Consider the following 27,180-nt stretch of genomic DNA (forward strand, 5'->3'; position numbering starts at 1 on the left):
GGAAAGTGTGGGGGTGGGGAGGGAGGGAATTACCATGGGATACTTTTTTTATAATCATGGAAACTGTTAATAAAAATTTAAAAATTTTTTAAAAAAAGCTATTGAAAATTAAGATATTTGGGCCCTTACTCAAAGTACAAATTTACAAAAAGAAATACTAAAGTAAGTTCTGGCAGTATGAAGAAACTTAGGGCCTATGTATCTCTCCAAGAGGATAATATATAATTTGTTATTTGTACTCAAATGCTGACAACACAATATAATCATGGATCAATCAATCCCAGACAAGGAAAAATGGGTCTTTAAAATCATCTTCATTTTTAGTGCCCTGAAATTTCTTATCATGTGTCCACATATATGCAAATTAAACATATTCAAATTAAAATATCACAGAAAGGAGCCACAGATATGGAATTCAAAGTTAACCAGACGCCTTAATACAACAGTGTAACTTATACTTTGTTTAATACATTTGGCCCAGTTTTGCACTGGTCTTCACAAAACCAAAAGAAATATCAGGTTCATAGCTTTGTCGGAAAGATCAACATCATCAGCCTTGCATGGTAATTTCACCCAGTTGGTGTCTTTCAACTAATTTGCCTACAGACAAAATGAGACACATTCATGAAAATTCAGGTTTGAGATAGTAAATTCTATAAAATATTGATTGTTGAAACCATTGCTATGTTTTGAAGTAGTAATAATATAACCAAGTTAGCTGCTGATACTCTCTCTACAGAAATCCTAGAGTGGATTTGCAACATGCAGCTTTGTATCATTACAACAAAAGCAGCAGAAGTAGTGGAAAATCACAAGGTAAAAAGCTGATATTTTAATAAGATTCCCTCTGTATTTAAACCACTGTTGCTCAAGTTATAAATTCCTTAAAGTTTAGCCACTGTTGGAACTATAGGTGAAAAAAGAAGATATATGCATGTAAATCAGATATGGAGAAACAAATTATAAAGGAGTTGCCAAAACAGAATAGCAAAAAATGTATGAGAGTCTTGGGATACTATCCTACATTTATTTTCAAATACTCTCACTATTATTCAATCTACACAGTACGTAATAAAACCCATTTTAAGAAATATACAGAAAATCTAGCTGAAGTCACTAATATTGTTTTCCTAAAGAAATGTGTCAAAAATAAAAACAGATGTTCTACCCAGGCATAAAGTGAGAATCAATTATGACTATTTCCTTTCTTGAAGTCATTTCATTTTAGAGAATATCTAGCGAAACTCCTTCCTGAAATAAATGAACAAAGCATTTCTTTGGGACACACATGAGTATTAAATGATACATATCTGTCTGAATCCTGTGACATACTTCTAATCCTCAGAGAATTAAATTGCCACAGTTTCAGTCATATAAATGTTCAATGTTTTTCTTCCCCAGTCACAGTAAGGTTTCCAAAAAAGTATATTATCTCTGCAGATGTCACCACATACCAATTAAAGAAGGCAGAAATGTACAATTGGTAGTGGCCTCTCTATGCCATAGACTTTGACATTTGGGTCTCCAGAGGAGGGAATGGATTAGACAATTTGATAGAATCCACAGTAACTATTTTTTTCCCAAAGGAAACATTTTATTTTGTGAATCATACATTTTTGATTCATTTACAAAACAAAAATAAAAGCATTTACTGATGTCTACAGTGAAATGAGACAGCTGAAGACCAGCATATAATAACCATATTTTGTTTTCTCATTTTTAAGACTTATAGCAGTAGGGCTTCCAGCTGAGCATGAATCTAGCTTTTCTCAATACATAGCCAAGCATTCTGAAGCTTCACTGAGCCTAAATACCAAATTGAATTCTGCTTCTTAATTGAAAAAAGCAGGCTGTTTGCATGCCATGTTTACATCAGGAAGATATGGAAAATGACATTTGTGACCAAGTGCATGTGAGTACTCTGTCTCCATTGAACTCTGATTATATTTTATACCCTAGTTTTTGCCTAACATAATTTAAAATAGCACCTCTTGTAAAAACTATGTGTGGCTGAGCTCACAAATACAGATTTTTCTACTTTGGACCTGTGCTTTGAAGGGCATTTCACAGTTACAAATGTTTTACACTGAATCAGCCACATTCTCTTACCCTGCCTCCCCTATGACCAATGGAGTGGATTTTTGTAATAGCTAGATGATTTTGAAATAGCAGCCCTGAAGACAAAATGGGAAGTTTGGTATTTTCTATCCTCAGGAAAGACTATACAATCTGTGGTCAGAGAACAGAGTTTCTCTCTCTGGGTGGAGTAAACCAGTTTGGCAAGGAAATAAAGCCATCCCTTTGGTCTCTTTAGGGCTATGTTCTATGCTATTCAATTGATCAGCTGAATCCATGCACTATAACCAAAAGAGACATTTATTAATGGAAAGAAGGAATCTGTTCATTTCCTATGTTCTCAGCTTTGTAATTACTGAATTGAATGTATGTGATATGTCCATATAGTCCTTTTCTACAAGGCCCCAACATTATACAATCTGAAAATCTAGCTAGGTGTTATAATATCTCAAACCCTATTGGTGCTATTGATAAGTGGGTGAAGTGGTTATCTTGACTTATTATCTTGTTTGTACTTACACTCTACATTCTTTGGAGCCCACTGCTACCACTTATATTTGGCCAATCCTTACCATGTTCAGGCATCTGAGATCCCATAGAGGTCACACTGGTGTTCAGCACATCATTGACAGCAGTATCACAGTACAGGCTCCTCTGGACATCATGCTCACTGTCAGTCTGGTCACTCTCCTCATGTCCACTGTCCTTCAGGCTGTTGCCCTCCAGGTCCTTGAAGGTAGAGCTGCTAGGTGGAAGAAATAATGTTAATTTACAACTGTGATATATCTGATTTTTAAAATCTATCCAAGCCAGGATGATGTAAGCTCTGTAATGAGGCCAACAGTGGCTAGATGGTCCAAAAGGGTGGGGATGGAGAGAAGTTATATTTCTGTTTAAGATAATGGAATTTAACATTACAGGGAATTTCTCACTATTGGATGCTGATGCAGGTAATATTTTCATTTGCTTCTTTTCAATGCATCACTAAAGGGAAGGTGAAAGAACATCCAAATCTCAAATAACTTCTAAAGCATGTCACCATTTTTTTTTCTAATCTTATACAATCAAAGTAAAATGGAAATAGCTAATATTTACTAAGGGATTTCTATACCAGGAATACTATTTTAAGTGATGAATCTTAATTAAGTTTTATGTCATCAAGACTCCATAAATGAAAAGTACTACTAATATTCCTATTTATGGATAGCAGAGATACACATAAGTTGCATAACATGCCCAAGGTCAAATTTCTAAAAAAAATAAAAATGTAGTGCATCTAAGCCAAATCCACTTAGTCTAGTTCCATAATTTAGAACCCAGGCCCGAACCAATGTGCCCAATTTACATGTCTATTCTGAGTAGAAATGACTAGAATGTGCTTAAAAGAAAAAGAAAATAGGAAGAAACTAAGGAGAAATTTGGTGCTTGGCACATGTGATGGATAATTCTGTGTTAATTTGACCAGCCCAAGGGTTGTCCAGGAATCTAGTCAAACATGATTTCTAGATGTTTCTATGAGGGATTTCCCAGAAGAGGGTAGCATTTGGAGAGGTAATTTGAGTAAGTCATGTTTTTCCCTAGTGTTTAGAGGTATCATATAGTCCATTGAAGAAGGGCTGAATAGAACAAAAAGGCAGAAGGCTGAATTTTCTCTCTGTTAAATGGCTTGAATGGGGCCATCAATAGTCCCTCACAGTTAGTGCTCCTTAGGTTTAGGCCTTCAGATTCAGAATTGTTTCTCTGGTTCTCAGGCCTTCAAACTATACCTCCATCTTTCCTGGTTTTCCAGATTATAAATGATACAAAGCAGAACTTCTCAGACTCCATAATTGCATGAACCAATGCCATATGATAAAATTTATTCCAGATAGACACAGATACAGACACAGTCATAGACAGAAATGTAGACACAGACATACAGGTATACGTGCAATTTTGGTTTATCTAAAAAAAAAATAACCTAATATAGGAGGTTAAGATAAAAGTAAGAAAAGAGCCAGAGAGTAAATAGCAATAGAACTGCATGTATACATATCTATATTAAGATAATGGAAACTTTTGTTCAGGAGTTTGTGAGGAAAATTATCCTTTCATTTATTAAAGCAATTGCCATGCAATGCATTAAACATACTAGCCAAGAACTTCACACAATTTTTCAAAGAATGGAGAATGACACATGAGGCACACCATAAAAGATCCATTTGCTATTAGGAATACCTTGGGTATCTTGCCTCAGTTTACAACTATGCTATGTCATGCTTCTGAAATACTGAATGGCTAGTGATTACATACCCTACTCAATGAGACCACAACTAATTCATACCCAGAAAAATGAACTGCTGTCTCAACAAGAGTTTTGGAATTAAGACAAGCCCCAACAGACATACTGTGCCTCTGTAAAATGATCACTGTGAGGATAACTTATAACTTACTTGATGAGCTCAACCTTGGACATTTATAGGCCTTGCTTTCTGTGATTTGATAAGAATATTCAGTACATAGATGAAGGGTGATGCCATGAACACAATGGATACACTGTCACTCTTAACACTTGGTCAAGAAGAATTATAGCAAATTTTTAACATATGGCCAACCTAAATGTTGAGTACTCTGTGACCTAAATATTAAAAGGAAAAGATCAAAAGGAGAGTAACTAGAAAGCTATAATTATAAGAAAATGAAGAGTCAAATGGAGTAAAGCATTGACTTGTTAGCTAATTAAATTCAGAATGGTTATCTGACTGTCCACTCGAACTAAAGTCATTCAATAGGCCAGTTCACTCAGCTCCTGAAAATTATGTCACAGACATAACTTGGCCCTATGAACCCACTAGGACACAGTATAATTCTTATAAAAAAATCATCCTGTATTTTTTTTGTGGTCAAGAAAAGCAATTATAAATGCAAAATTAAAGTGCCTCAATATTTTTGGTCTCCTGGGGCTTCCAATAAATATTATTCCATAGCTTTAACAAATTGAAAGATTGTGTTTTATTTTTTAGCTTTAAAAATCATAATAACTTTTTGTGTATTTTTATTTGAGGGAGACAGACAGACAGAGAGAGAAAGAGGCAGATAGATAGAGAATGGGCTTGCCAGGGCCTTCAGCCACTGAAAACAAACTCCTGACATTTGTGTTGCCTAGTGGGCATGTACGACCTTTCACGTTGCCTTATCTTTGTGTGTCTGGCTAATGTGGGATCTGGAAAGTTGAACATGGGTCTTTAGGCTTCTCAGGCAAGCACCTTAATTGCTAAGCCATCTCTCCAGCCCATTTTAGCTTTTTTTTTTTTTTAATGTTTTTGTTTATTTACTTGAGAGAGAAAGAGAGAATATGGGGGCACCAGAGCCTTATGCCCCTGAAAACAAACTCTAGACACACGTGCCACTTTGTGCATCTGGCATTATGGAAGTACTAGAGAATCAAACCCAGACTGTCAGGATTTTCAAGTAAGCATAATTAAGAACTGAGACATCTTCCTAGTCCCAAAATTTGAATTTTATGAAAAAAATTGTCCCTGCCTGTAAGTACTAATATACCTCAACAGAAAAGTGATGGCCTGCTTAGATGGTATCACAGACTCCATTTTGATAACAAGTATAATCTTTCAACTTCTATTATCTGATGTCTGAAACATAATGAAAAAGTTCTTTAAAATCTCCAACATAACATGCTCACTTTAAGCCAGAGCATTCAACTCTAAACTAAATGCATTCCAACAGTTGCCAAAGGTTGCTTGAGATATATGATGATGAGTGATATAGTCTAAAGATAATATAATTAACCATCCCTTGGAGCTGGGCTTCTTAACCTTGGAACTATTGAATTTTAGGACATGTAATTCTTTGCTATGTCTATCCTGTGAGATGTTTAGCAGCTTCCCTGTCCTTTGCCCAAAAAGTACCAGTAATGATACCTCCACCCAAGTGTAACAGTCAGAAATTCTCTAAGGGGCTGAAGAGATGACTCAATGGCTAAAGGTGCTGGCTTGCGAAGCCTGACAACCTACATTTGATACCCCACTACTCATGTAAAGTGGCACATATGTCTGGTGTTCATTCTGGCATGAATGTTCTGTCTGTCTGTCTGTCTGTCTTTCTCTCTCTCTCCTCACAAATAAGTAAACATTTTTTAAAATGTCTCTAGGGAGATATAACCATATCATTCTCCAGTTGGTAACTGCTCTAGGTTCTTTCAACTATATTCTTATAACATATTGTGTAGTGGGTAGGAGGAAGCACAGAACTTAGAGTTATTAGAAAAAGTAATAATCTGCGAAGTGTCTCTTCCTGTGAGAGTCTCTTAGAATGATTCATAATGCTCTGAGACTACATTTTCCTTGATTATAAAATACATGTGCTATAACTTCCTTCATAAGACCATTCTTAGGATTCAATGAGACATTTCACAAATTCCAGATACAAGTAGATGTTCAACTAAATGTGCATTTTAATATGATCATTATTTTATTTAATAATATCTCCATTATATTACAATTAAATATTATGGCCATGACCTTTTGGGAGGACGTTTATATTTAAGTAACATTTCTATATCTTCTGTAAACAATTGACAGACGTTGCCCATTATGTTATTTCTCCTAAAAATTAAGGAGCAGAAAAAATAGCTCTGCTGTCATGTATATATTTCTTTTATTGAATAATGAGAACTACATGACCTAATGCACTTGTCATTTTGTCTTGGCTTCTCAAAAGCTTCATGATAAACATAATGTTTAATTGCACTGAGTTACATCCCTGGATATCAGCAATCTCTACTGCACTTCTCCTAATTGGGTTTAGATCTGCCTCTTTAAAATTTGATTATCCATTTTATATGAATTTGATTGTTACAAACAACCCCACAGCTTTTATGTTTTAGGTAAAAAGGATAGAAGTATTAAAATCAACCACTAGAATCTAAGGAAGTGCTGCTGTGAGCACGAGAAGTTATTCACTCTCAGAAAAAAAAACAAAAGATGTAACCATTACCCAAAACAAATAACAATTTATGCCAGTCATAAAAAAATACTGATTTCACTAGATTTACTACCTGTGTAGCTCTTGGGATATGAAAGACTTATAAAACAACTTTTGTGGGACAATAAATTAAGGGTACCTGCTTCCAATGGTATTGTAAATGCAAATGTCTTTACTTTTGCTCAGGTGGCCAACAGCAACAAGTTCATTTTAAAACACCTAATACATGCTGTTCCACAAGTGCTTGATAGAAGAACATAAACACAAATTCTAATCTGTATTTGTCCTTTAAAATATTATAACTGGGCTGGAGAGATGGCTTAATGATTTAGGTATTGCCTGCAAAGTCAAAGGACAGGTTCAACTCCCAAGGACCAACATACGCCAGATGCACAAGGTATCACATGCGTCTGAAGTTCATTTGCAGGAGCTGGAAACACTGGTGTACCTATTCTCTCTCTCTCCCCCATATCTCTCTTTCTGCCTCTTACTTGCAAATAAATAAATAATAATGAAATATTTTAAAATATTAGAACTATTTTCCAGAATACAGAAGAATCTGAAAGGGAAGAAGTTCCCATACTTCATAGTAGGTGATATGATATACTCAGGGAATTCCATTTGTGATTAAGAAGGAAGTGAAAGTCAAATCAGTATTGTAGCTGTGTTTAATGAAATGAGGAAGATTCTAAAATATTGTCTGGACAGCCTGTGTTGCAATCACCTTAGGAAGCTGTTAAAACTAGAATCTTCTTAGGGATGGAGCTAGATGGCTAGACACCCTCAGGTGATTCTAATGCCCACTAATGTTCAGAAATTGTTGCTTTAAAAGAAAGTTGACTACTAGCATTTAATGGCTATGATGAATAGATAGATAGATAGATAGATAGATAGATAGATAGATAGATAGATAGATAGATAGATAGAATTTCATGGCTGAGGAAATGGCTCAGTGTTTTAAGGAACTTGTTTGCAGAGCCTGCTGGCCCAGTCCAGGTTCAGTTTCCTAGTACCCATGTAAAGGCACATGCTCCAAGTGGAACATATGTCTTGAGTCCATTTGCAGTGGCAAGAGGCCCTGATATATCCATTCTTTCCTCTCCCTTAGATAAATAATAATTTTTTTTAATTTATAACTTTTTATCCACAAGCTTTTTCCAGACATAGAGATGGTTCTTCCAGAAATCACATATAGCATCATCTCTTTCAAACACTTCTATGAGCAATTTGAAAATTTTTGCCTGGTTCTGTCACCTGGTATTAATCATCTCTCTCATTTGACTAAAGATTTTATATTTATGGGTTTTTCCCCCATAAGAAGATAGCACACAAAATATCCTGCACCTTCCCAAGTATTGGGTTTTTGTCTGAACTCAGTTGGTCCCATAAATTCCAAGATATTACAGTTATATAAATAGAAACAAGCATAACTGTGGGTGCCACTGGGCTTTCAGATGTTTCCTCTTATTGAAATGGTCCCTGGCAAAGACATTTCTTCTAAGAGCCCATACAGTCCTGGATATAGCATGCGTGCGTGCATGCGTGTGTTTTGGTATTGGTGGTGATGGTGGTGGCAGCAACAGCAGTAGCAGCAGCAGCAGCAGTAGCAGTAATTAATCAAACCCATAAATTCCCAGTGAGTCTCAAAGTTATTGTGAAAATACCTGTATTTCCAAAGCTAAATGTTGAACATGAGTCTTTATCTCATCATCTGTCTTATAAGTTCTGATGCTGAGGACTGATCTAAGATGAGAGGTTCCAGGAGGCTTAACATTTTACCAAGCTATGAAAATGAGGCTCATGTTATCAATTTACCCTGGCCATATAATTCTCAAGTACCCTGAGCCAGCCCACAGGATCTGTAAGGATAAGTCAAGTCACTACTTCTACCAGTTTAAAAAGAATCTCTGAAAGTAACAGTCCTGCAGCCAAAAAAAAGGAGTTTTTTTTTTCCCCTAGAAATCCATGCTAACCTGTGCACATATAGTTTTTCTTTCTTCCTAAAATAAGAACATAATTTTAAATTTCTTACCTTTTGTTTGATTTTGTGGGTCAAGAAAATAATCTAAATGAATTTTCCCAGCAACTTGAAAAAATTCCAAATTATACTAAGTCTGATAAGACAGGGATAGCCATTTTCAAATGACCAATAACCATCACTTAAGGTCACAAACTATCCCAGACCAATCCCGATAAACCTACCATAGTTTCAGATGTTACTATAGCATCATTTTTTTTTTTTTTGGTTTTTTGAGGTAGGGTCTTACACTAGCTCAGGCTGACCTGAAATTCACTATGTAGTCTCAGGGTAGCCTCGAACTCATGGCATTCCTCCTACCTCTGCCTCCCAAGTGCTGAGATTAAAGGCATGCACCAACACACATGGCTGCATCATAAACTAAATTAGATATGAACTCATTTCTTGTACAACACACAAGTTTGCAAATTTATTCTCCTTGTATCCTGCTATTTTAGCAAGATGGATTTATGGGATTAGAGCCAACAAAATAATAGAATTTTCAGATCTTTTCCACTGCAGCTCTAACATACCCTGTTTGCTTCTCTATATTATTGCTATTATTTTGACAAACATACTCAGTGTTCAATCTTAACTGCAGAATAACCACTGGACCATTCAAGAAGCTATTTACATGAAGCAGTAATAAAGGTATCATATAAATGGTCAAGTATTGGATTTTTTTCTACATAAGAAGTTTCTACTTTGTTAGTTCTGATTTTTCTGGGGGGTCCATAAACCAACTGGATGATTTTGGTGCCCTCTGTACCAAGTGAAATCCTCCTTGTCAGTATTTCCACTCTGTTCTGTATACATATACACTTTAGCTAAGTTGTGGCCAGCCAATTATACAATTCTCAAATTTCATCTGAAATACTTCAAAATATCTTGACAAGTATTAAATCAGACAAATTTGCTTTTGCTTTCTCACTGAAACAGTAAAAGGTAGTTCATCTGTCATCAAAATATCTTTAAAATTTCAAAGTTGTCTAAGTAACAGTAATCTCAGAGTATACGGGAAAATCCATGAGAATAAAATTTCAGGTTTCCTTTTATTTAGAATAGACAACAATAAGAATTTAGGTATCATATTTAAAGTATCATATTTCCAAATAGGTACGCATAATACTGGATTTCTATATCACCAACACAAATAGATTTTTATAACATCTCAATTTTGTTTCTTACTGTGAATGTTGTGCACATTTAAGGAAGTAAATATGATAAAGGCCAACAGTGATTGCCTTTGTGTAATGTAATGGCCAGGGGTATTTTTTTAATATTTTTTGAAATATCCAAACTTTCCACAATAAGCATATAAGCATTCATCCTAAAATCCACAAGAGACTTATGTTTGGGTATGGTTCTGACTTGTTTCCCAGCTCCAGCTATGGGTCTCGTACCACTGAGGGAATCAGTTAGCCAAATCAAGAGCAGGTGGTTCCCCACCATGGCTATATGCCACTATTGCACTTGTGTGGGCATCACATCAGGTTATTTGTTGCTAATTAGGTTAGACAATGAGTTGCTTGGACAGATATTTGTCATTTCCCCCAGTCGCCCATGTAGCACCTTCTGGCACTAGACACGCTGACTGTCTGAGGACTGACTCTCTCCTGGATTCCAGCCATGCCATTCCATTTTACATGTCAGCTGCGTATGGAGTCTTCAGCAATAGGGTCTTACCACTGGCCTTTCGTGGGTCATCAAGTACTCTGACAGAAGTCTGTCATTGTTTTGGGAAACCTTGTAGGTTTCTCTGATCAAAAGCTCATTGTGGATGGTAGCCCCAAGCTGGTAGTGGGGGTTACAGGTCAGTGCCCACTAAGAAATTGAGGAAAAACATAACTAATATACAAGAGTGAGAGAGGGGGGGGGGGGGAAGGGGGAGAGGGAGGGAGGGAAGATGTAGAAGATTTAGGTTAGTCTTGATCCTACCCTCTCCAGTGTCTTGTGGTTCAGGTGTTTCCTGTAAGGGTCTAGTGAAGGTTCAGCCATTTGGTCTGTCTTTTAGGAAGAAGAATTTTATGGTACCATTGCTGTTTGGGTCCAGATTACTGTTTTCCACCCTTCGATACCCTCCTTGCCCTATTTTTTTTTTTTAAAAATATTAGTATTTGGCTTTTTCTGTTATATCAAACTTAACTGTGGAAATACACAAGCAAATGAACATACCTTTTGATTAAATGGGCTCGGCTGTTCACATAGTTGGAGTCAAAAGAATAGTTTTCAGTCTGCAATGAGGAAAAAAGATAAAGAAATGATTCATAAGAAGAGTTTAAGTGTCCTACTTAAATGTTTTTGTTTTGTTTTGTTTTGTTTTGTTTTGTTTTGTTTTGTTTTGTTTTGTTTTGTTTTGTTTTACTGCGCTGGAAACAATGGAATGCAAGGCTATAGTGGGGCAGCAGTTTGATGACTACCTTGTCGGGGGTCCTCAGAACACTCTGAAGGCAGCAACTTACCCCTGCACACCACAGTGGACTTGACAGGAATATTTCTTAGAATACAGCTGGCTACTGACCATATTACGACTTATAGAGAACAGACAATATGACCCACAATCGTTACAGAAACAAATTGCTTCCCATTTCCCAGTGGAGAAAATTTTATGCCCATCAAATTGACTAGAAGTTCAAAGGTTTCTTTTTATTAGTAGTACATAATTATCATGTTAAAATATTTATTCCAAAGGTATGGAAATGCAGGCAAGGTAACCCCCCACTGTGGATTTAGACTCTGCACTTCCCTTTGTTTTAAGACACTTGCTCAGCACTAGTTATGCAGACAGCTTTCATTTTATCACAGATATAAAGGCAAACAAGTACTGTGTCTTAAAACAGGGTGAAGGGTAGTCCACAGAGGGTGATAAGCCTTTCATGTGAAACACGATGTTTGCAAGCAAACCCCTTTCTCAGCTGCTATAATTAAAACACTACTGTGTAATCTGGTTACAATAGACTGTTGGACCAATGACGTTACAAAAGCAAGGGCAGAATACCTGACAGATGAAAGAGATGGGAAAACAGTTTATGAGCACCTGGAGGCTGGGTGCTCTGGATGAGGGCAGCTTTAGAATGGGTTGAAGCCAGGAAACAATCTACACAGAAGTAAGTCAATGTCCTAGAAGTAAAGATTATACCCACCACTAAAGTACAGCTCTTGTGGGACCATTATAAACTGAAACATAAGAAAATTGTGTGAACTGAAACCCAACAAAGACCCTTCCATCCTCCTGCCGTTCCACCAGAATGCCCCACCATTCCTTAGGAGCCTTCTACAATCACTTCAACTGACAGTGTCCCAGAAGGAAACAAAATAGCACTCTAGTGAACAAAACTGTCGATTTTTTTCGGGTGACTACCTGTCAGATAGTAACTGTACTGGCCTCTTAAAATTCATTATTTGCTTTTAAGGGGGTCAGAGTTTGATAGAGAAGAAAATGAGACAGATAATAGCAGATCCACTGACCACATGAACATGTAACAGTCAACACTTAGGGTTAAGACCCTAAACACATAGACAGGAATCATGGTGAATAGGTGGTTGGAAGAGAGGGGATTGAGATGAAAACAAATATTCATCACTTCACTGTACTTATTCAGAAATGTCTATGCCCCTCACTGAAGATATAATGTATAATATCCATTTATACATTTATATTTATAATATATATTCCTTTATCTACAAGTTTAGATCCTCTTTACTATAAACCTCAAGTGATGTTTGTTGCTATTGGAAGAAATAGCTTGAAAAAATAAAAATTGCCAATCCATTTATAATTTACTCATGAAAACAATGAATGTTGAGACTGTGTCAAACATGATTATGAGAGGAGATGGCAAACTTGGGGCTCTGTTGGGAATATGATCTAGGTACTTGATGTTGTAAGTTTTCATTGGTTAGTCAACCAACAAACACTCAATTTAATTTGTTTTACCAACACAAGGGGCAAAAAATGGTGTTTGGAAAATATACCCCTTGATGACATTTAGAATATATAACTTGAAAAATATTCCCCATATCTTAAAAAAATCATCCTACCCTGTAAAAACATGCAATTCATGTCTTCAGTGGATGACTTATTCATTGCAATATATAGCCTTATGAAAATTGTTTAATTTTTGTGTGCCTCAGTTTCTACCACTGTAAAATAAAAATAGTAGAAAGGTGAGTCCAAGGGAGAAATTAATTGCATTTATCATGACTCATGGTGGGGCTCCTTATACATTGCATTTTGTACAACTTGAAATGCAAGACCAAGATTTTAATCTGACTCAAGCAATAGGAACCTCCAAACTCAAGTCATTTGTTGCAAGGAAAGTAGAAGATAGACACATAGATGCTTAAAACAAAGAGAAGGGGCTGGAAAGATGGCTTAGTTGTTAAGGCACTTGCCTATAAAGCCTAAGGACCCAGGTTTGATTCCCCAGTACTCACGTAAAGCCACATACACAAGGTGGCACATAGTCTGGAGTTTGTTGCAGTGGCTAGAGGCCCTGGAGCCCTGATATTCTCTCTCTCTTTATCTCTTTCTCTCTCCCTCCTTCTCTCCCTCCTGTTTTATCTGTCTCTCTCAAATAAATAAATGAAATATTTTAAAAAGAAAGAAAGGTAGATAAAAAGGATGGAGGGGAGGAAGGAAGGAAGATTAGAAGATACTGACCTTGCAGAAAAATCATGAACAACATCCCAAGCTACTATCATGTTAAGAAAAGCAAGTTCTCAGTTGGGTACGGTGGCACAAACCTTTAATCTCAGCATTCGGGAGGCAGAGGTAGTAGGATTGCCATGAGTTCAAGGCCACCCTGAGACTACATAGTGAATTGCAGGTCATCCTGGGCTAAAGTGAGACCCTACATCAAAAATAACAAAACAAACAAACAAGCAAACAAAAACAAAGGGGGAAAAAGAAAAAGAAACGCAAAAGGCTGGGTATGGTGGTGAATGTCTTTAATCCCAGCACTCGGGAGGCAGAGGTAGGAGTATCACCATGAGTTCAAGGCCAGCCTGAGAATACATAGTGAATTCCAGATTAGCCTGAGCTACAGTGAAACCCTACCTCAAAAAGAAAGAAGGAAAGGAAGGAAGGGAGGGAGGGAGGGAGGGGGAGGGAGGGAGGGAGGGAGGGGGAGGGAGGGAGGGAGGGAAGGGGAGGGAGGGAGGGAGGGAGGGGGAGGGAGGGGGAGGGAGGGAGGGAGGGAAGGGGAGGGAGGGGCGGGGAGGGAGAGAGGAATAAAAGCCAGTTCTCAAGCACAAAATGATACAAATTTTGCATAAAGATTATCCAACCTGATTGCACTGAGCTGAAAATGTGGAGCTGTATGGATTCCTGGTCTCCACACATGGTGCCAAAACCATGGTTAAGCAAAGAGGAAAGTTCATGTAAATGTTACCCTTGACTATTTATTCTTGATCCTAATGGAGTAGTGTATCCTAACTTGAGGTTTCTGACTCCCAGACAATGAGTTAAGAGAAAGTCAAGCAGGCTCGACCTTAACAAATACCCCCACCCCCAAGCTTTACAAATTAGTTAACACTGAGCAAATGCAACAGGCATGATATCCCACTCTAGGTAGAAGAGTATCATTGAGCTTCATCACTTACCTCGTCTTTCTCCTTTAGCACTCTTAAAGAGTAAACTTCCCAATCTAATGAGCCCTGTACTCCAAATGTTCGTGTTCTCTTCCCTAGGTCGGCAGATGTTCTATGCTGCACCCTAATGAGATGGGCTCTAGAGTTTACTTTCCCTAAGTGAATGGGACTCTGCTGAATCACAAATTGTCTTTTTCCTTTATAATAGGGCTTTGGGGGTGACAAGGTGGCAGAATATTTAGGGTGATGAACTGTTATAATTAGGGTTGATGTTTTTACATACTAGTTTGGTAATAGTTTTGGGAACAACCTATGCAACAGAATCATTTTAATTAGAGCAGAATCCACTCTTCTTGCTTTATAAGTACTGCTTTCAAACTAACTGAGTTAACTGGTCATCGACAGGTTATTATATTATCAACTTTTACTAGCATTAAGAATTCTACTTCATATTTGGTTCACATGTACACTTAAACCCAGCTCTTGTGCACAAAATGATTTTTTTTTTCATTATGGTTGAGCAAAGGATGACACCCAGAGCACTCTGAAGAAGAAAATATCCTCGCCTCAATGAGTAGTTAGCATGTCTTAAGGCAGCCTAAGTATGCATGTACAGTTCCATCTCAAGAACTTTTTTCTCGATTTTTATTAACATTTTCCATGATTATAAAAAATATCCCATGGTAATACACTCCCTCCCACCCCCACTTTCCCCTTTGAAATTCCATTCTCCATCATATCCCCTCCCCATCTCAATCATTCTACTTCCATATATACAAAACCAACCTCTTAAGTACCCTCCTCCCTTCCTTTCTCTTCCCTTTAGAACTTTTTAAAAAATCCTGTCATAAAAAATCTACTCCAAAGATTTTGAGATAATCAGTGTTGTTACCCAACATTCATTTTATTTTTAACATTTCCTAGGTAATTCTATTTTTAATATTTTATTTGTTTGAGAAAGAAAGAAGTAGGCAGGGAGACAGAGAGAGAAAGAATGTGTGTGCCAGGGTTTCCGGCCACTGCTAACAAAATTCTGGATGCATACACCCCCTTGTGCATCTGGCTTATGTCAGTACTGAGGAGTCAAATTGGGATCCTTTGGCTTTGCACGCAAGTATCTAAACTGCTAAGCTATCTCTCCAGCCCACATTTCCTAGGTAGTCCCCTGGGGGAAAAAAAAAAAAAAAAAAAAAACAACAACAACAAAAAAAAAAGGATCCTGAACAATAAACTGGCCACAGACTTTGACCTGGTGTCCTGTTTTCAAGGCAAGCCCAGGTGCTTAGATGATGCTATCTTTTCTGTCAGATTATCTGCCAAGTTGTTCTCAATACAGGATAAAGAAGTGTGAGAGGAGTATATTTTTTAAAAATAATACCAGAGCTTTTCTTTTTGCATGAATATATTGGCTCCTGGTTAGCCTTATTTAATCAAGTTTTGTTTGACATTATTCCAATCCTATCTCTAAGTATTCTAAATGGCAAATAACATGAAACATTTGAGAGAGGAAATTTTCTCTAAATGTCACATTAATTTCACTAGGAAATGTCCCCATCTTTAATGAGACAGCCAGGTTAACACAGAAACACAGCAAAAAGACAAGAACAACACTTGTTTCTGAAAAACCCAATTTTGACATTAAAATGGATCTACAGCAAACTTTTAGTTCTAATCTTAATGAGAAATAAGAGTCATTTTTAAATTACTCAGTATCCTCCCAAATCCTGTAGCCACCGGTCCTTTTTCTGAGGAACTTACAGAAAGCAGGCTTCTCCATTGGTCTGAGTTTAACAAAATCTGGATATTTATAAAAACCCTAAAAGAATGAATGAGTCTGGAAAGCTCAGATTTCAGGAAAACTTATGGATTTCCCCCCTAAGAAGTGATTTTTGTACTTAAAAATCCAAACTTTTCTGCCTTGTTTTTGAAATATATGACAAATTGCCCTCCTTAGAGTATAAAAGGCTTAACTTAAACTCTTCTTGGTTAATCAGGAACAACCTTCCCAACATAAAGCATTGTACCATGCAGGTTTTACTTGCACATTCAATTGCCTCAAAGCACCAGGTTTTTTGAGTTATTATCTGCAATATTCAACATATGTCCCTCAACCAACTTGCAATTAAACATTTGGTGTTGTTACTGCTCAGTGCTGTCAGGATAGAAAAGCAGATCTCTGCCCTTTCAACTTCGATGTTTTTATTGCACTATGCTCTTAAAACTACAAAATTATATTTCAGAGACTAGTCTAGACTCTAGAAAATGAGTTCATAAGTTTTCAGTAGAGAGCTAAGACATTGTTGTTCCAAAATGGAAATAACACAGTCTTAAATATATTGGCAATATATGTACAATGTTTGGGGTTGTGTTTTTTGCCTGCTCAGGAACATTCTATGCTTTCTGTTTTGGGTTCTAAGCTTCCTCTGAGATATGTGAGGTTTTTCATTGATACTTCTGGATGAGTGATAGGTTATTATGTTTCTATGTTAATAAGTCAGGCACATCAAAAGTCAAATACTTCCACTTTGTCAATCCCCCAAGGTAGCAGAGAATGCCCTACTTTAATTGTCATTTTGCATTACTTTTACAGTTCACTGAATTGTGCCCTAGTCTCTGGAAGAGTGACTGAAGCTCTCTCAGCACCACATTTATCACCAGGAGAGACATAAACCCTGAGGATAAAGAAGCCCAATAAATGCAAATACCCAGGGTTAGACTCTTTGCCCAGTGGCACAAATCCCCAGGCCACTAAAACAAGCTAAAAATGGTTACAGACTGTGAGATTAAAAGAGAGATTCCTCAAACCTTATGATTTTTATTTGTAATTAAGCAATCTTTCCAACTTGTGTTTTAAATTTTCCACCAAATTAAAAAGTATTACAGCTGTAATTTGCTAGGATTATTTTTTTATTGTTATCCCAGTTTAGCAGCACAAAGAGCAAACCTAGAATCCAAAACCAGATGCCCAATAATGTGATTTTAAAAGGCTATTCATGTTGTAACTGTTAATTTCCAATGAAAAGACTCACAATATTTTCTAAAACTGATTACTATTTTAGATATTCAAATAGACATCTCCTCATATTTTTACATATGAATGAATTGACAAAATACTTTTTCCTGCTTTGTATGCCTAAAGCATGAAATTTTAAATTAAAATTCTATATAGTGAGTGATAAAGGTATCATATCTCCAGCTAAAATGTGTACTCAAAGACCCATCCATCCAGGCAGCACTGGTTGAAATTGGAATTAGTGTTGCTGGAATGAAAGATACCGTCCTCAGAGTCAGCATCAGTGGAAATGTGTATTTTCCTTTAACTAGAACACAAGCTAAACAGTTACTAACCACATAATAAAAGTTTTATGCTCTCTAGCGACACCGGCACTAGTTCTCATATGGAAGCACATGCATGTGTGACACATGTGTGTGCATGCCAACATACACAACTTTGAATGTAGAGAACAATGTGTAGTAGTGGGATAACTTGAGTTTCTTTCTCTTGGTTGTCACTGACTCACAGATGATCAAGGATCAATCATCTTATCCCTAGATACTTTTGTCTACCATCTATAAAATGTGGCTAATGAAATAATCACTGTTTATTTTCAAACTCCCAAAATTCTAGGCTTCTAACCAAAGTGAGTCTTTTGAATAAATTCTTTAATTCACATATCTAAAAATCTTGCACAAAGTTCTAACAGTAAAAAGATTTAAAGCCCACACCCACAAGAAGATCACAAGCTAATGGACTTCTTCACAAGATTTGTCACCTATTTTTGTCAACGTGCACACAGAGACTGGCACATAGCTACCTGCAGAAGCATATATAAACTTTTACACTTTTACTGTAATGTAAATTAAAGATTTACACTGATACTTTCCAGAACTAAGTAGCACTTTAATGACTTGATGAGGATAAGTGACTCACATAGGAAAATTTAGCCAGTTTGTTTCATGTGTATGACCCACATCACAAGTTTGAGAAATATCCCTCTCATCACAAATTATAAAATTCTTACAGTTCTTAGAAATCACTCCCACAGGTGTACCTTTGATATTGATTCCACAGCCTCCAACACCTTCTGCCATTGTTGCTTAACCTCCACTTCATCTTATGCTTCAGCCTGCTATACAAAATGCTACTTGGATAATCTTCCTCACCCACTACTGTCATCACAACACTCCTGTTTCCAACACCTGTAGTGGTTCCTTGTTAGGGTTAGCATTAAATCTAAACAAAGTCCTTAACTAGTCAGTCAACCAATATAAGCCCTCTACTTAGTCAGATCTAATTTCCCTCATGTCTAACATATGCCTATGACTTATCATCTCATACTGCTTAGCCCTTTTTCAGCATGTTATATACATAAATTGTACATGGAATTATATATTTCCTCAGGTTCTATGACGAATATGCATGTCAGTTTACCTCCCTACTGAACTAGAAGCTTTCTTTGAGGTCCTCATGCCATCTGCCACAATCCTGGTCACCTCATGAGAACCATGTCTGAGCATAGGAAAGATGAAAGAGCTTAAGAATATGACATATTTATACAATTAACACAGATGACCAATTCAATTAGCCCAAAGTGTTTCTATTTATTCAGAAAGCATTCTACATGCTGCCATCTTTATTCTTTATATCATGCCCAACCTCAAACTTATAAATACCCAATAGTCAATATATTCCTGTCAGGGCTACATGATGTAGTTAAGTACTTTGGAACCATATAAATCCATCAGTACTGCCACATCTCTGGGAATGACAGTGGTAAAACATGATAGCATCTCAATACCTGAGTAGATAAAAATTTTGTGAGAAGCATTCATCAGAGTGTAGACCTCTGAGACACAGATTGACAGTGTGGCAGCTACTTTTCTATTTGTGGTCGAGAGCTGTAGGATTCCAGCCGGTTTCAGGACAGGGCTATCAGTGGGAAACATGGACCATGTAGTTAACACCCATCAAGTTACATTAAAATAGCTTGCCTCTTTGCAATATTTCATTGTCACTCCTAAAGTTTCACTGGCACCACTGTTTTGGCCAGACTACCCAGAGGCGGCAAAGACAGCCTAGGGAAAACACTATCTTTGGGTCAAATCTGTGCCTTAGAAAAACAACTCAATTACAAATTTCACTACAGAGGCCTCCTTGACAACCCAACAGCTTTCAACAGGAATCCATTAATTTCAGAGGGAAAGTATCATCTGAAAGGCCAGGTTAAATATGGTACCATTAACAAACAAGTTCAGAATTCTGAAACAGGGCCTTTGGATTGTTGGCTAAGCTCTTTGTGGAGCATTGTATACTATGAAATAATATCTGTTTACAGAAATCTTTCTGGAATCAGTTAATGCCTATTGCATATAAAAATACAGAATCAACAAGAACTCAGTGTGAGAAAAGTGGATTATTAGTAAATAAGACAAAGAATCCAGTCATGAAAGTCAAATGGCATCATCTCACATAAAACTTAACCCAAGAACTAAATAGGTATCAACTACATTTGCAAGTGAAGAAATCCTGGAGTTCAAACACCATTCCATATATAGAACTACAACTCATTAAACCATTTTGGAGGTAAAGAATGCCTTTCACCCTCAAATATCAAAAGCTCTTTACAAGCAAGTGCCAACTGTCATTCTTTCCTCTAACCGCTAAGAAACTAAACATACAGGTCAAGTATGACAGCCATGTTAAATAATGACTCAGCCAGAACATACTACAACAACAAGGATGACAAGGAAACCTCCAGAAGCACTGTTCTTGGCATCAGCTACTACTGAGATGGAAAACAAACACAAGAGTGGCAACATCAAGAAATTGAATAACCCATCCTATACCTGTTTTACACAGAGCCTCCAGTGAATGGGTCAGGAGAGTATAGTCTAGCAGACAAAAACATGAGACTTGTTACACACTCACTAAAGTTGAGTTCTGTACATCAATCTGGAAGACCCAGTCACATAGATTCATAAATAGGTGATTTTCTTTCCTAGAGAATTGGTGACTATTTATATTGTCCTTTAGAAACATTAAAAACCATCTTTAGAACATAAACTAAGATGACTAGTGACAAGTTATGAGGTAACTTCAATTTCAGAAGCTATGATTTGATAAAACCAGTACAACTATTATAAAGAGAAATCTATTTGAATTCCATGACTGCAAAAAAAAAAAAAAATCAAAAAGAAAAGAAAATTCATATAAGACCTCCCACAAACAACTGGATCCAGAGATCCACAGTACAAGATTTTTTGGATCCAGCCAATCTTTGAGCTTCTCTGGCTCAGAGAAGGCCTAGAATTCACAGAACCTGAGCTAGTCCATTCTTTTCTGCTAAATTCTACTTTACAAGCACCCCAAGTCTGCTACTTAGCAGCTACAGAGCCCTGACTGCCTGAAGAGTGTAATTTCTATTGAGTGAGACTTGTCAGCTGAAAAGACTTTCAAAATATTTGGAGGGAAAACAGCAGGGGGTCCTGTGCCTGTGGGCCAAAACAACACCCCCAAATTCAGTTCCAACCCCAATCTCGCTATTTATATTATACATCACTTAAAACCCAGTTGCCTCTATAAGCTTATTTAAGAGGAAAAGAGTAGCAGCCTTTGGCATAGTCTAAGTTCACTTCTCTTCTATCAGCTTGTTGCTCAAGCCTGCAATACAGGATCATGCTGGCAAGGAACAATGGAATGATATACAATTTTAGAAGTAATGAATGCATTAGCTTCTAATATTGATGTTTTCTAATTAGATAAAATATAATAGATCATTTTCTTGTTTGTGGTCAATGAAACTCTCCATAGTTGTCTCTCTTTTTTTTTTTATTTATTTGAGAGTGACAGACACAGAGAGAAAGACAGATAGAGGGAGTGAGAGAATGGGCGCGCCAGGGCTTCCAGCCTCTGCAAACAAACTCCAGACACGTGCGCCCCCCTGTACATCTGGCTAACGTGGGACCTGGGGAACCGAACCTCGAACCGGGATTCTTAGGCTTCATAGGCAAGCGCTTAACCGCTCAGCCATCTCTCCAGCCCACCATAGTTCTCTTTTGTTACAGACATTTTGATTACCACCATAGTGAACAGAGGAGTATCTCACATACACTAGAATAAGCAGAGGCATACATGTGCACACAGAATCCACGTTTTTTTTTTCTGCTACAAACATATAAAAAGATTTTTTTCTTTTAACTTTTTTATTTATTTGAGAGCGACAGACACAAAGAGAAAGACAGATAGAGGGAGAGAAAGAATGGGCGCCAGGGCTTCCAGCCTCTGCAAAGGAACTCCAGACGCGTGCGCCCACTTGTGCATCTGGCTAACGTGAGATCTGGGGAACCGAGCCTCGAACCGGGGTCCTTAGGCTGCACAGGCAAGCGCTTAACTGCTAAGCCATCTCTCCAGCCCTAAAAAGATCTTTTTTCTGATCTTTTACACACTAATTTCAAATTTCATTTAATGAGGCCTAATAAACATTTCTGAAAATTGGGCTGCATGTTTGTTTGAGATTGGCAACCAAGCAAGTGCCAACTGTCATGGCGTTGAATGTAGTTTAAATAAAAGTCACTTGATTCTGTAGAAATTATCAGATACTGAAGGAAACCCACGACAGCCTCCAGATTCTACTGACAAAATCAACCTTCGCAGTCAATCAATGTTGAAGGCAAGAAAGAGCTTACATGTTAGCCTTACTCAGTGAACCATAAGTGAGAAGGATTAAAAGGATTCAAAAATGCAATGAAAATGCTAATTCATTCTCTAAAACCCCTACCTGTACTTCTCCCAAATTTTGACAGATCTATCCATTTTATAAAGGGTGGAAGGAGGGAAAGGAAGGCAGATTGGAATTTGACCCATGCTGAAAAGAGGGTTGCATCAAAAGGCTTCTATCTGACATAAAAGTACTGGTAGCAATACACAAGAAAGACACTGTTACACGTGGAAAAGTAGCTAATATTATCAGCAGCTTGAAATTGTCAAAGTATTAGCAATCTGTACTGCAGTTATGCAATAATGCAGCAGAACAACAATTGCTAAAAGCACCTTGCATTTATATAGAACCTTTTATCACAAAGGTTTCCAGAAGGTTTAACAGGCTGTTTTAAAAAGGGATCATTTCCCCCCACAGCTGAGACACAATAGTCGTTCTGCACCAGTAACAGTAAATATAAAGGGTTTCTGGAGAGAGAGAAATTACTAAACCTTACAGAAACCATGAAGGGGAGGAATTATTTTTAGACAAGCAGAAAACACCCAAGTTGGAAGCTAGGACTGACAGTAGCTACATTTTCTACAGAGTTCATGGTACAGAACTGAAGAATTTTGCTTCTCATTAAGCCAGCAAGATTTCTGCATGATGCTTAACAACTGCAGTAAAGCAGATGCCTCCCATTAATAAGAGTTAGCATTTGAAAATGGACACAATAGACAAAACTTGCTGTTTCTTTTCCTTAATGCCTTCTAGCCAACATGAACTAGTTAATCCTCCTGCTACTATTATGAGCTAAATAAATATTATTAACTCCATTGACGGCATGGCAGAAGAGGTTAAGAGACTTGCCCTCTACTAAAACGAGGCGTTGAGCATCTGCAACTAGAATTTGAAACTCCTCATGCTGGGTCCTGTGCTCACACCACCAGGCCACACTTCATTAATATTCTGGAAAGTGCAATGAAATGGAAGTAATTAGAACTGGCTGACTGAGTATACTATTTGGGAGAAATAAGTATCCCCAGACTGCTTAAACATGACAAGTCCAAGGGCAGTGAATACAACCACAGCAATTTCCTCCTGAAGGAAGATTAAGAAATGAGGGGGAATTCCTCATTCTCCCTCTTCTATCAGATTCCCAGCAGCAAAATGAGGAACAGTTCCAAACTTGACTGTCAAAAAAGAAAGAAAAAAATGAATGCTGTCAGAAACACATCACCATGATATGTCAGACAGAAGATCCTTTTGACCTAGGGTATTGATGCCTCCTTCCGCTTCCCCACACATTACTCAGCCTCTTCTCTCCCCAAAAAGTATCTAATCAGTTTTCAAAGTAGGTTAAGAAATACTTTTCCCTACACTCACTCTAAGATCTACACACTCTTCTATCAAAGTAAACTGGTCCACCCACACATCATGCTACACAGCTTAATACTTGATGCTACTTGTTGTCTGTTTTGTTGTTGTTGGAGGTGGTGGTGGTGGTTTGGGGTTTGTTTAAATATATTTTATGTATTTATTTGAGAGAGAGAAAGAGGGAGAGAGAGAGAGAATGGGTGCACCAGGGCCTACAGCCACTGCAATCGAACTCCAGATGCATGTGCCCCCTCATGCATCTGGCTAACATGGGTCCTGGAGAATCAAATCCGGATCCTTTGGATTTGCAGGCAAGTGCCTTAACCACTAAGCCATTTCTCCATCTCAAGTGGTGTTTTTTTTTTTCTTTAAACAGTCATATATAGCCCAGGATGGCCTTGAACTCCTGACCCTCCTGCCTTCCAAGTGCTAGGATTTCAAGTATGTGCCAGCCCACCTGGCTCTTATGAGTACTTGAAAACAAAGAAACATTTGCTTGCTCTTAAATCAGTACAAAGAGATATGGGCAGTTATTTCTTAATTCAAACACCCATAAATCTGTGAGGGAAATAATGACATATATTGTATTTATATATTTTAAACCACTTACTATTTGTTTTCCTAGCTATAGTTAGGGTCTGGTGATTGCTTTCCCAAATGACTATAAGCTTAGAAAAGATCACAGCATATTAAAATAAAAATCTGAGAAATCTTTCAAGATTTTAAAATAAAAACCCTTACTATCTGTGTGACCTTGCAGACATTATGAAACCTCTCTGATCCCCAATTTTCTGAATTATAAATGTATAAATTGGAAATAACATATGTCTGAACAACCTTGACAGAGTTGTTATTAGGGTCAAATAGAATAATGCATGTGCAAGTGCTTTCTAAAACTGAATCACCAGACATGTGGCAGGTCTTATTATCAGGTCATAAACTTGATATCTCTTGAATATTTATTTCTACTTATAACTAAATCCTCATTGAACATTGTGAATAGTTTGCTGTCTGCATTTCCCTGTGAGAATATATTACCTTATTCTTACCCTATCTCTTCTATCAACAAGAAGAATATATGTGTATGTGCATACATATATATGTATATACACAAACAGAGAGAGTGGGAACTAGCTTAAAGAGAGTAGACATAACCCCCATTAAAATTATACAAAAGGCAAAATTTGAGACATTTTAAAAGCTTTATAAACTAGTTTTCTTTCGCCCCATTTCCTTCCTTTGTTATGATTGAACTGTCACAGAATATCTTTTCTTTAAAAAAAAAAAAAAACTCATCCCAGGGTTAAGTAAAGCACATTAGCATGCATAATTCAGAGCTGTCAGCTGGAAATGAGCCATTCCAAAGCTAGTTTAGTCTTTGGATAGAAAAACAGGCTTAGAGAACTGGGCAGCTGCACCAGAGCCTACTCAGGACCAACTATAAGCTCACTCTATCTCTTCTGCAGAGCTGTACAATGAAATAGCAATGACATGTACTAATTTAAATTTAACTTAACAAAAAACATGATTAAGTTTAAGATTCAGTTCCTAGGTTATAGTTACCACATTTCAGAAGGTTAATAGCCACATGTAGCTAGCGGCTACTGTCCCAGTTGCGCAGACATAGAATATTTACATTACCACAGAAAGTGCTATTGACAACAACAACTTAGAGGAAACCTGTTTGCCTGTGATTCAGCATTCTCCAGTAATGAAATATGACACACATATTACCTGAGGAAATACAAGGAATATATACTTCTCTCTCATCACATAAAACCTTGTACACTTACATATGTATGGTCTGGCCATCAGTATGCCAGTACTTTCTCATGCTGGGACTATATCTTCAGAGGTTGTCATTGCCACTGGCACAAAGCATGTACGCATAGACTCACTTAAGCTGATCAGCAGCCATCTGAGATAAGAATATCTCTCACTTGTCTCTTTCACAGTTGAACCAGATAGTTGAACTTGTTAACCTCTTTAAGATTACTTGTTGTGTTGGTACATATTTCGACAGATCTCAAGAATTTATATGGCCTGGGGGATGGCTCATGTTTAAAACTGAATTTTATGCTTCATCCATGTGTTACCTTCCCTTTCTCTCTGATTTGGTGAATGGAGTATGTGGGGTGAGTGTGCAGATGTGTGACCCCATGAGAACATGTGTGGAGGTCAAAGAAAGGTGTTCAGTGTCCTTCTCTTTAACTCTCTGCATTCATCCTTGAGAAAGAGTCACTGAAAGTGTAGCTTCCTGGGTTTTGGTTACACTGGCTGACCAGAGAGTCCCAATAATCTTCCTGTCTCTCCCTCTCGACCCTCCACCAATGCTGATTTTACATGCATGTAGAACCATGAATGGCTTTTTATGAGGGTATTGGTACTTGAACTCAGGTCCTCATGCATGCACAGCAAACAATCTTACTCATTGAGGCATCACCCTTGCCCCATTCTCTCTGCTTCTTCCATTTATTCAAATTACCATTTGTAAACCGAAATTGTACCAGGATGGTGACATATGCCTATATGCCTTCAATCCTAGCACTCGGGAGGCAGAGTATCACTGTGAGTTCAAGACCAGCCTGGGATTACAGAGTGAGTTCCAGGTCAGCAGGGGATACAGTGAGACCCTATCTCAAAAAAAAAAAAAAAAAAAAACCTGAAAGCAAAACCAAAACCAAAAAACAAAAAATGGTAGAAAACCTAAATCCTATATGAAGATATCATTGTATAACACACATAATATTGAATATGATTTAACATAATAAGAGACATCTTTTAAGCTATGTATCTGTGACCCAAATATAAAAAAATCTCAAATTGCACCTTGAATTAATATCATAACTATCTTTTACAGAGCCCTAACCTGTACTCTTATCCAATAATGTCTTATAAGTACATAAGCAAAGTATCATTTCTCCCTTTTAAACAGATGGGTAAAGTGAAGTCCATAGCTCCTAAATCCATAATCATATAGCCAATTATTGGAAAACTCAGAGCAACAGCATAAGACCTCTTCTTTACAAAGGTACCTTCTACTCAGCCTGTGTTTATAGACAGTAGGAAATGGAAGCCCAGTTGGCTGACTTACTGCATTTGCTTTCAATCAACGGTCTCTTTTCAGATCTGTCCTTCATAAGATAAGAAAAATAAATCTTATTATGCAATATTAATCAATTCTTCAGATCATGATGGAGCCGTCAGTTACTTTACTGCCAAATGTGGTCATTAGAAAGGTTTTGAGATCATCATGACATTCTGACAGTGCTATGCTATCAACTGCAATCTTTGAAAAATTCCTCTTTTGACTTGTGACTACCAGAGTCAATTTGACTGTAGCAATTATCTAAAGTCTAATCCATTTCCTCTCTCTTTCCATACCCATTTTCTATCACTCCTTCTCTTCTTTCCCTTCTCCCTCCTTCCCTTTACACTTTA

General features: G+C 37.3%; 1 protein-coding gene across 4 annotated transcripts in view; it reads right to left on the reverse strand.

The window, feature by feature from the left end:
* The window catches only part of Pcdh19 (protocadherin 19), a 120,988-nt gene that overhangs the window by 50,365 nt on the left and 43,443 nt on the right, over positions 1-27,180 (reverse strand). For 2 of the 4 annotated variants that reach the window (XM_012951278.2, XM_045140386.1), the window contains 2 exons: positions 11,249-11,307; positions 2,649-2,818 (listed from right to left, as the gene is read on the reverse strand). In XM_012951278.2, coding sequence (XP_012806732.1) covers positions 2,649-2,818; positions 11,249-11,307 — 229 coding nt within the window. Of the gene's footprint in view, positions 1-2,648; positions 2,822-11,248; positions 11,308-27,180 lie in introns of all 4 variants that reach the window. The other 2 variants (XM_012951277.2, XM_004668798.2) reach the window with 1 other exon arrangement.

This window comes from Jaculus jaculus, chromosome X (genome assembly GCF_020740685.1).
Source record: "Jaculus jaculus isolate mJacJac1 chromosome X, mJacJac1.mat.Y.cur, whole genome shotgun sequence".
Classification (NCBI taxonomy): domain Eukaryota; kingdom Metazoa; phylum Chordata; class Mammalia; order Rodentia; family Dipodidae; genus Jaculus; species Jaculus jaculus.